The sequence below is a fragment of the Rhynchophorus ferrugineus genome, unplaced genomic scaffold (genome assembly GCF_030347505.1).
Source record: "Rhynchophorus ferrugineus isolate W39M unplaced genomic scaffold, kcgeb_rfMv2 rfM4, whole genome shotgun sequence".
NCBI lineage: Eukaryota > Metazoa > Arthropoda > Insecta > Coleoptera > Curculionidae > Rhynchophorus > Rhynchophorus ferrugineus.
In genome coordinates this window covers 32,017,193-32,028,785 of record NW_027472583.1, presented here as the reverse complement: position 1 = coordinate 32,028,785, position 11,593 = coordinate 32,017,193, and the positions used below count along the sequence as shown (strand labels likewise).

The window sequence follows — 11,593 nt, the reverse complement described above, 5'->3', positions numbered from 1 at the left end:
CATCCAGGGTACTCAGATATAGCGCCTTCTGATTAGCACTTACCGATCAATGCACCTTGGCTTTACTAGCACACGGTTTCGAAATGCTGAAAAAATGCGAAATAGGACCGATGGTTACTGAATGGCTGTAGAAAATGATGGAAAATATTTTAATTAGTATATACTGTACCAATTTTTCATAATAAATAACTTTAAAAGTAAAATAATCATCAGAGTACATATAAGCAGTTAACAACACAAAAAATGCACTAGCTATAACTTAAAAACAACAATTTAAGAAGCACAATTTGTTTGATATTTACCATTTAACTAACCCATATTAAATAATACGTAGATTTTAAATAAACACTAAATGCTTTTATGTTATTAACTTTAATATAAAATCATATATTCAATTACAAATTCAATATTTTTTCCTATATATGTATTATATATATTATTTAAATTATTATTTAAAAATCAATCATGTAGGGAATCTTTAGAAAGCAGTTGAAAGTGCTATTAACGATATTAAAGAAATAACGCATTATTTTATTTTCTCTGTGGGCGAAAATATCCGCAAAGAAAACAACAATCACGATATGATTTGGCCGCACATATTTCTAGTTGTTTCACTTTTCTCGGATGACTTACGAATGTTCTCCAAAACATTTTCCCATATCTACCCAAGAACAATAACAAATTTGATAATTCGAATAAAAAAAATACAATAAATCATTTGTCTTGCTATCGATTTCCTTTGCGGTTCATTATTTCCATCTGTGGCGAAGAGAGAAAACGCAACAGTCACAGTTTTATCAGTTACTATTCGTGATTTGCAAATGGAAACTAGTAACATACAGATGCTGAAAAATGCATCATATGTTCGATAGAGTACGATAAATCATTATTGGAGAATAAATTAGGTGTAATATTTAATTTAAATGATTATTTTATTGAAAATAAGTACAAAGTGTATCAAAAAGTCGCTGTTTTGCCTCGGCCAGGTAATCCACCAGGCATGAATCCCATAGAAAACATGTGGGAGCTCACCAAACGATCGATTTCGAAAGAAGTTTTTGGCACCAAACAGCAGTTAATTGAAACTCTCATCAGAGAATAGCATCTCAACTCCAAACTCCAGGAAGAAGCGAAAACATTTATTGAGAGAGAGAGATACCTCGACGCATAAAGGCTCTTATTGCAGCAAAGGGTGGCGTCACTAAATATTATGATTAATTCTGCTATTTTTAATAATATTACTAAAACGAAGATTATAAAACTGTTCTGCGTATTTTTTTTTGTAGTTTTTATGAGGCCAATAGATTAATGATACAGTTAACGATTGGTCACAACCATTCTGGCTTCAATATTAGTCTCCTGCTTTCTAGATTGCCTTCTATAGTGTAGGTCCATGGTTTTTTGAAGCTACTCGCCAGGTGTCACTTTCATCTTCATTCAACAGACATGTCCAAATCACCGCTCTTGTTATTTCCTGTTATTTCTTCAGCAGTAGATACAACTTTCTTCTCCTAAATTACCGATCTCAAATACTTGAACTTCTACATTTGATCTAACTGGATCCCATTATCAGTGAATAAAGCGTCATCATCAGACAACATTAGATCGGTCAAGAGTGTCTTGCTACATATTTAACGCCATAACACCTCAAAGTTATTTAATGAAGCAAAATAAAATAAGCTTAAACCATTGTCAGGTCCAATTTTGACATGCTCAGTCATGTGCATTGAAATATTCAACCAGAATAGATGGATTTGTTGTGATAAAACTAAAAGCTTCTTAAAGTTTCTTGTAGAAGTTATCTATAGGCATATCTGAACTTGTTTCAGTAGCTGCGTGCAAACACAAATATAATGTGTGTTATCATCGTGCCGTAGATTATGAGAAAGGCTGAACCAGATCGCGTGGTTGAGGCTGAAATGTAATGACATTAGAAAATCATGCATTCGCCGCTTTTAACCAATTCCCTGGTTCCCTAATGCTGGCGCATCGAACACTCCGGATGAGATAGCATTTGTCATGGTTTTAGTAAACATACTCGTGTCCATGGGTATATTGCTTAGTTTCCCTGATTTCTCATTTCTGATCATAGCGGCAATGTAACCACCCTCCGACCAACTTAAAGACCACCCCAGAAGATATCGGCTTACTCAACCTGGTTACTGGCATTATCTAGAGATTTACAGTTACAATCACAAGCATAAAATACACCCATGATCTTCGAAATTCCCGGATTCCTGAATTACTGCAGCAGTAGATTCGGTCCATCAACTTCAATTTCCATCAGATCAATTATAATATAATCCGAACAGAAGTTATATGCAATTTTAAGTATATTTAACATTTTAAGTAAATATTTTGAAAATACATGCAAAAATATTTTTCAGAAATAATAAAATTCTTCCTTAACATTTAGTGCAAACATTTAACACATAATATAAAAATCAGACCGAAAACAATTAATACTTTAAAATATATAAAGTTTTATTAAGAACATAAAGATTGAAACAAAATATAAATTGTTTTAAAATAGTATGCAACACAGTACAGCATAACATATATATTATGTTGAGTACTATCTATTTTTAAATATTTTCTTGGAAATATATTTATTGTAAGTACGTCATCCATATAAGCTCAATTACATTTAGATGTTACAATAAAAAAAATTTCATTCTCTCCTTTTGTGTTTTTATTGACTTTTCCCAACCACCAGAACAAACTATACTTTCTAATTATATTTCGTTGAGAATACTGATTGAATGATTGTATTAAAAAAGCTCTGAAATAAAGGAAAGGAATTATCAAGGGGCTACACTGGCCAGGTTAGCAAGATATTAATTATAATTCATTTAAAATAATGATGACATGAAAAATAAAAAAAAACTTACTCAATTCATTAAACATTTCATCATCAGTTTTACTGAAGTCTGGACCGCAGCACATATCCTTCATTTTGCTTATTTTGTAACATGATTGTCAGTATGCCTATGACAACCCTGAAATTGGCTCCTTTTATCGACCCTATAAAGCTATTCAGATTTAAACAGGTCATTTTATCTTAAAAAGAACTGTAAAAAACAGTTAACAAAATTATAACATTTAACGCTTTTACTTATAAGTTTTTTAAGTTTGCTTTGTCAGCCATGTGGAAGAATTCATCCCAACTCGAAAGAAACGCTTTCAATAAAAGCTTTGTCGAAAAGAAAACTAAACCGAAATGCCTTGTATATAAATCAGATTGCTTCTATAGGAAATATATAATTATTAAAAAAATTCCACAATAATTTCCACAAAATATAAAAGCACGTACTGTACATCTTGTTATTTTCTAGAACAAATGTCTGACAGCTAAATTTCTCAAATTTAGCTTTCCTGCCAAATTTATTTATCTTAAGTGTTAAGCTTTAAGCTTAGTTATCATTATTGTTTTTGTAAAGTGGCAACACAGTAACAATAGGCGTCATTTTTCAGATGTCTGACCTTTCTTCTAATTCTATCATTGTCGTTTGTTTTTGTATTGTCTAGATATTATAATTTCATTACTTTTAACCGACTTTTATGTCTAAATCAATCAAAATATAAGTAATGCTCCCTATAATCATACTATGCTTTGTCTACGAATTCACAATTTATTAATGGTTCGACGCGATTACCACAAATTTTCAACTTTTCATTAGATCGATAACGCTTTGGACACGTCTCCAAGAAAATATAGATACAAGCAAAAGAATACAAACGTTATTACTGCACTCCACACATTCTCAGCTTCCCAGCTCAAAGTCTGTCGTCAATCGAATTAAAATTAGCATTAATAATAAAAATTTGCCTCTTGTGGCAAATCGTATTGGCAAATGTAGTAAAAAAAGAATTACCAGCCCTCGTACCGATCGAAAAATCAGAAACTGCCTCGAAAATTGTAAAAAGTGTTGATCATTTAACTATGATAATAAACGACGACGATGAGAAGATTTAGTAATGGGCAATGCGAAGGGGTTTGGTTGAAGAAAATCTAGACGACGGCGGCTTTCTAAAAATCCACACCTAACTGACAGCATAAACAAAACGACTCCAATGGGCTAGACAACATCGAGATATGACTGTTGCAGACTGGAGTCGAGTAAGTGTAATTCGTTTTAACAATACAATTGGCCAACAATGATTTTCAGGTATTAATTCTATTAATTTACAGGTGTGCTTTTCGGATGAATCAACCTTTCTAATTTTGATTGAGAACAATTCTACGCCAATTACCTTGTAGAAAGAACTAAACACCTGGTTAGTGTCATGGTATGGTCTGTTATCTTAGCCAAAGGCATGGGAAACCTGTACATTGTAGAAGGGACAATAAAACAAGACTAATTTCAAGCGAGTACTAGAAATCCGGTTACTACCTCAAATAATTTAATGGTTCCCTGACGATAGCAACTACATTTGGCCGAAAAAAATCACAGTTTTGCGGTGATCAAAGAATTCACCAAGTATGACTCCCATAGAAAACATGCGGAAGCTCACCAAACGGGCGATTTCAAAAGAAGAGATTACCACCAAGCAGCAGTTAATTGCAACTCTCATCAGAGAATGCCATCTCAACTCCAAACTCCAAGAAGATACGAAGACATGTATTGAGAGCATGCCCTGACTCATAGAAGCTCTTATTGCAGCAAAAGGTGGCATCACTAAATATTAAAATTAATTCTATTATTTTCTAATAATATTATAATTACTAAAACGAAGATTATAAAATTGTCTTGTATTCTTTTTGTAGTTTTTATGATCCAATAGATCACAGATACAAATTACAAATATATAAGAGATCCCTAACCAATCATTTGTTAAGAAATCCAATTAAACTAGAAAATTATATTGAATACTAGTAGTATATTGAAATGATCAGAAAGCAGGCAAATATTTTACTATTTATCATTCCCAATTTTAATCTTTTTGCATTAACAATCTTGAAAAATATTGTACCAAAATGCTATAATATTAATATACAGTATATTGTTATTTACAAGCAAACTACCAAAAAAACCATAAAACTACATATATTACATATAAATCTATGTAAACATATATTGGGTACATTTTTGTCAAGGTCGCGGCTAGAACGACATAGCTAGAACATTAAAAATCAGTTGAATGAAACAAGTAGAGCCAAAAATAGTAACTAAAAGTACGACTGAAACAGTCGATAGTAAAAAGTAGTCAATTACTAAACAGTCGATAGTAAATTTTAGTCGATAGTTCCCAAAACTACTAAATATTAAAATGAATTCTATTATTTTTAATAATATTAAAATTACTAAAACAAAGATTATAAAACTCTTGTCTTGTAGTCTTTTTATAATTTTGATGACCCAATAGATCACAGATACAAATAAAAAATATCTAAGAGATACCTAACCAATCATTTCTTACATAAATCCAATTAAACTAGAAAATTAAATATTCCCAATATTATCGCTAATAATGTGGCCACCCACTATATATTGAAATGATCGGAAAGCATACATGCACCTAATAAATATTAAGATATTAAAATATGTTTTAAATTTTAAATTTGAACTCCTCCATTTATTTATAAAATTGTATTAGTAGTTATTAGTAACGTGGTTTACTCCACTCGTCCACTAAACGTATGTAAAGATAAAATATAAACATGCGACAAATAAATAATAATTATTATATTTTAAAATATAATTAATATTTATAATTAACAGCCGATTCAAATTATTTCTAATCGGCAACGTGACACTGATTAAAATAGAATGCGGAGGACCGAAACCATGGGCTTAGAAAACGTTTGTGGCCCAAAAGATGGCATCGAAATAAGTAATAACTGTTACTTCCATCGTCCACATTGGCGAATGTTCTCCACTTAACTAATAGGAATGGTAAAGAAGAATACGGATACGAGCGGCAATATCTTCATTCGTCGTTCCGCGTATAAATACTGATACATTGACCTATTTTGTTTAGTTTTACTATGGACGAACGTTCAGACGTTCGGTAGATATAGCATCATCCATTTTGGTACAGTAGCAGCGGCCGTGGTAACCGTTAAGTGCAAGTGAATGGAACTGATGACCATTTATTGTTTATCTTAATTTTTTTGGAGTAGACAAACAACAAGCAGAAGCAGATTAAAATGAAGGTAAAACAAATATTAATTTAAAAGTGTGTTTCTCTCGTTTACTACTAATCACAATATTATTACTAAAAATAATACAACATAAAAAAGATGAAAAAATATTAAACAATAAAAATATTTTTATTTACCTAAACGTATTATCGAAAAATACTACTGTGTGTTTCTCTAGTTAACCATTAATTAAAATAACAATACTAACACTAATACAACAACATCAACACAGTGAAAAAATGTTAAATAATAAGGACATTATTTTCATGAAAACATCATAAAAAATAAATCACTTTTTATTATCCAAAAACATTTAAAATATCTCCGTAGATTTAAGAATGTTTTACTATTATTATTCCAAGAGACCTTTAACATAATTAAACATTATTCGTATTTAATTTCCACGATGCGCTTTCAGGATATTTCCTTATTTTTTTTCCTAGATACATTAGAAAGTTCCTACAAGAAAAAAAGGTAGTTGACTGGGTGAGATTTGAGGTCAATTATTTTCTCCCATAAAATAATTTCTGCCACTTGTTTTATACAATTAAAGAAGACTCTCGTGGTGGAAAACAACTGCTTTCTAGTTCAATATTTTAGTTTTTAGTTTAATATTTTAAATAGTGTTCATTATTTTATTAACTTGGAATTGAATGAGTTATACGTATTTCTAAAAATCAAATGCATCCATTAATTTTAACAGAAAAATGTCGTTGCCTATTTGAAAAATTTGATAATAATTACATTTATTATCAAACAATAATCACAACAAATACAAATACACAGTTACTAGAACAGTATCTAATTCACTCTCATTTGGCATACTAATCCGAATCGCTTTACCATAAAATTCACACAATACCTTACCAAAACAATCAAACGCGCGATTTCCATGAATATTAATGATATCGCGGTTTGTGCTACTTTTTCTTTACAGATTATTATTTTGATACTTCTAACGACATGCGTGTGCATATCCACGTCTGACTATCCGGCGATTAAGCGAAGAGTTTACGGAGGACCTCCGCAAGGCGGACCTCCAAGACCACCTCCTCAATTCATGAAAAAATGGGGAAAACCGCCGCAAAAAATCCAAGCGCAGTTCCCGCAAAATCGGTTCCCTCCCATGAGGAACAACCGACCTAAACCACAACAACAAAACAATTATAATCCTGGTAATATCAACATATATGTGAAGACTGTGTGAATTAATTTTAGGGGATATTTTAGTAATGTAGTAGCTTATTATTTTACGAAGTGCAAAGGTGTCTAGTAAGGTCCTAAAGAAAACGGATTAATAGTTGTAAAGATGACTTTATCTTTAGTATAATTTCTCTCAACTCCAATACACCTCCTCATAATATCATCAATTTATGGATTCACGGGAGCTAAATCTGGAGAATAAACCGGATGATGATTTTTTCCTGTACATTGGCTCTTTGTATAAATGTTTTTGTGTAATCTGTTATAAATTGTTATTTTTTGTCAGTCTGGGAATAATCTACAAACAAATTTTCTTTTGCACTCCAAAAAACTGAAACTAACATTGATTTGGAAGATACCTGAACCACACCTCTTCTTCTAATCTTACCATAGTCTCTTATTTAGACTCAAAATTAGGTAAATAATGCACAAAATGATTTTATCATATCAAGTTCCACTCGAAAGTGCTTTTTTTTTTCATTGTTGCCGAATGTGGAGAATAATTTTCAAATTTATTTTAATCTAGTCAACCTGGACAATCCAATATCTTGTCTCTTGTGGTTGTACCTCATGCACCAAATATTCTCTTTTTTATTATCTAATAGCATTTTAATGCCACATTAACCAAGTTCAAATTGTGTATCGAAGTTATTTAAATGTCAAAACGTGACTAACTCTTTATATAAAATTGACATTGATTATAATATTTAATAACTGGAAGGAGCAATGATACATAAGTTCCATTTAAAAGTTTGCATACATAATTAATGAATTTTGAAAGATATAATTGACCAATAACAACTTTTAAAATTACTTTATTGTATTTGTGCTTGATACATGTATTGTATTTTATGGTTGTTATAGAATCAGTTTTCTTTCTCAAATGTATCAATTGTATCAAATAATAACAACCGACTAAAATAATTTTCTTCATGTGCTTCCAATTCTTCATTTTTTATTTTTTTAACCACCGCTATTAAAGTGTTTAAACCAAAATTCACTCGTTTTGTCAAGGCTAAAATAACACTTAAATTAAGTAAAAAATTATATATAATAAAATTGCATTTTATTATATATAACATGTTCCAAATAAAGCTATGAACATAAGAAACTGAGCATAGAAAGCTACAAATTATTATAAATCCCTCAAAATTAATTCACAATTCTAGTAACCTATCGAAACTTCAGACGAAATATAATATAATTTGTTAAGGATTCAAAGGGCAAGGGAACGGACATCATGGACCTGTACCGAATAATTTCGGTGGGCCCAAGTTTCAATCCAACAAACCAAGACCAGGGCCACCAGGCAAAGGTTTCTTCAAAAACCCAGTTCAGCAATTTAAAAGTCCCAACATTGTTCCCAATTCCGTACAATTTCCTCAAGAAACCAAAATAGTACCCAACGTTTTACGTGAGTCTTTAGTTATGTAATGTATGATTTTATTATTTATCAATATTTATTAATGTCACAGCAACAAAACCAGAACAACATTCATTCGTGTCATCACCAAGTATTCCAGAATACGACTACCATATACAAACCAACAACATACCAATCAACACCCAACCAATAAAGCAAGTTGGAGAAATAGGTAGACAGCCATATCTTAATGTTTTTATTAAATTTTCATGAAATTATCATTTATGTTAGGTCCGATTCATACGATACCAGCGCCAAACTTGGGTCCTGCTGATAAGTCAAACCATCTGGAACAAAAGAAGAAACAACTGCAACTACAGCAACAGCAACGTTATCAACAAGAACTTAAACAACAATATGTGACTGTATGTACAGTTCAATCAATTCTATACAAGTCTATATTATTTTATCTTTTAAGGAACAACCAATAGTGCATCAGTATCAAGTGACAGAACCTAGTGAACTTACTCATTTCCATCGAGACGAACTAAATCAAGCCACACATCAAATCAGCCACAACCCTGCTTTATCGTATCAACACCTATTACCAAACGATTTGAAGAACCTTCACGCTATTCAAGGTCAAAACGTTCAGGGTTATCAGAATTTGCCGTCGACATTGTTCGTTCAAGACAACTTTGGTGCAGCTCCGACAAATAACAATGACGGTATCAGTATTGTCTTCGATCATTTACATGAAGATGAATCAGCTCAAGATATGGCATTCTCGAATATGAATCATTATCAGGCTATGAACAGTGGCTATAACATTGCCAAAGCACCCGCTCAAACTCAAGCCATTCAGTCCAGTTTCCTTCAACAACAGCCTCAACTTTTACCCCAATTCATGCAGGCATTGCCGGGATACATTGCCCAATATCAACCTGATAATGTACAAGTTAGTATCAACTGTCCATAAAGCATAACAGCACCAACTGCAATTTTAGGTACCCAATAAAAACGGTCCACCAGACTATCAAACGTTCAACTACGACGAGCAATCACATCAAGCACAATCGAAGTCTGACAACTCTGCCAACTTCGTGTCGGCTACATACAGCTTAGGGCTCAGCGATGAAATTCAACCAGATCAAGGGGCACCTCAAAGTGCTGGGGAGTCTTTAAACCAAGCTCAAATCGTTCAAAACTATTTTGGATCTAGGTAAAAATATACACAAACTGAATAATTATGAGTTTAATGGTGATAAATTAGGTCTGATGCTGATATCCAAACCAGGCGTAAAGACACAGACATAAGTAACTCAATGAAATCAGGTTTCTATTCTTCAGTACCCAGTAAAGAAGTCGCCGATCGTTTAGCCCAACTTCAGGCAGCTGGTCGTGTTAATAATAACTTAATGCAAATCAACTCCAGTCAGAATCCGGAGGGTATTTATTGTTCTTCATATTCACCATTTTTGTTACTGTCATGATTGATCATGTCATGTCATTGATCTTACAGATGATAATGAAGATGATGCATCAATTGAGAGGTCTGATAAGAATGAAACCAGCGACATAGAATACGATGACGACTACTCAGAGGAAGATCAGTCCACAAGCGACCAGGATCGAGATTTTGGTCATAAAATCAGTTCAAGGCAGTAAATACTTATTGTCTTAAGTTTATGATAGAAACTGCCAAGTTGAATATATTTTTCCAGTACAAAATGTGTTAAAAGCATTATTATCCCAGCTATGGGTATTTAAAAGCACTTTTTAAAAATCGGAGATTCAAATCTGACAATTATATTTAATTATGTTTATTTATTTATTTATTTATTTATTTGAGGATCTAACATATCTCTTGATAAGTTTCTTGCCTCTTTGTTGTTTTTAAAATAAATGTGTGTTGACAAAAAATAAAAACGCCTTTTATTAATTAAATCCTAATTTTTACTTAACAATATATAAACAATACAATAAAATTAGGAATAAAATTATTTCATGGCGTTATTTTTAAAATTTTAAAGCTTTATAGTTGTTATAATAGCTGTTGTGTAAACTATTATATATTTATTTGGAGACTGTACACCATCATCCACAACTTTGATCCAGCTTTCCGCCAGTATGCGAATTGTGCATCGATAAAATTCTTCTTTCATCTTTGAATGCGTTCCAAGAATCGACCCAACTTTTAACATCTTCAAAAGAACGAAGCTGCTGTTGAGCAGAACTGTATGATATTGAACGAAAGAAATAATAACCCGAATCTGTTCTAAATGTGTGAAAAAGACACACAAAACACAAAATACAATATGCGTCCGAGTCTCTAGAGAGCCGGAGGTATAAAGGCAATATATGGCAAACAATGGTAAACTTAAAGGAATCTCTTATGAGCTCCTACATCAATCTTTTGGATAGATTTTTTTTTCATTTCAGGTCTGAATATTATGAAGCATTGCTTAACCAAGGTGAAATTCGTAACTGTAAACAAGTAAGTATTTCATTGAAGCCTTTCATCGATAAGTGAATAATTGAAATATATATAGAATGTATGGATGTTCATAGATTTCTTGCCTTAACCTATCGAGGAGGAACATTTATCAACAAGTTCAATATTGGACCCAGCAGTTGCTCAACCCGCATTAGAATCTTCAAAAAGAATTGGAAGTAAGTACAAATGTAATTTTTTTTTCTCAAAACAAGTAAATTTGGAGCTAAATAAATATGTGGTAACATAGCATGGATTAACTGTAGCATGTATTTAATGTTATCTAAATATTACTTAACAGGGTCAGGAATTTATTTTATTCATTAGTGAATAATGCTGTATGTTAATTTTTTATTAATAACCACAATTATGTACACCTTAGTATAAT

General features: G+C 31.8%; 1 protein-coding gene across 2 annotated transcripts; it reads left to right on the top strand.

Moving 5' to 3' along the window:
- Nucleotides 1–6,021: 6,021 nt before the first annotated feature.
- LOC143196688 (uncharacterized) lies at nt 6,022–10,510 on the top strand. Of its 2 annotated transcripts, none has more exons than XM_076404576.1 (9): nt 6,022–6,157; nt 7,083–7,320; nt 8,562–8,762; nt 8,824–8,943; nt 9,003–9,136; nt 9,190–9,663; nt 9,719–9,933; nt 9,985–10,160; nt 10,234–10,510. In XM_076404576.1, the coding sequence occupies exons 1-9, from the start codon at nt 6,152–6,154 to the stop codon at nt 10,377–10,379; spliced, it is 1,710 nt and encodes a 569-aa protein (XP_076260691.1). In that variant the 5' UTR covers nt 6,022–6,151; the 3' UTR covers nt 10,380–10,510. The 2 variants fall into 2 exon arrangements, with proteins under 2 accessions (XP_076260691.1, XP_076260690.1); XM_076404575.1 differs by having other exon boundaries at nt 9,190–9,669.
- Nucleotides 10,511–11,593: the final 1,083 nt, after the last annotated feature.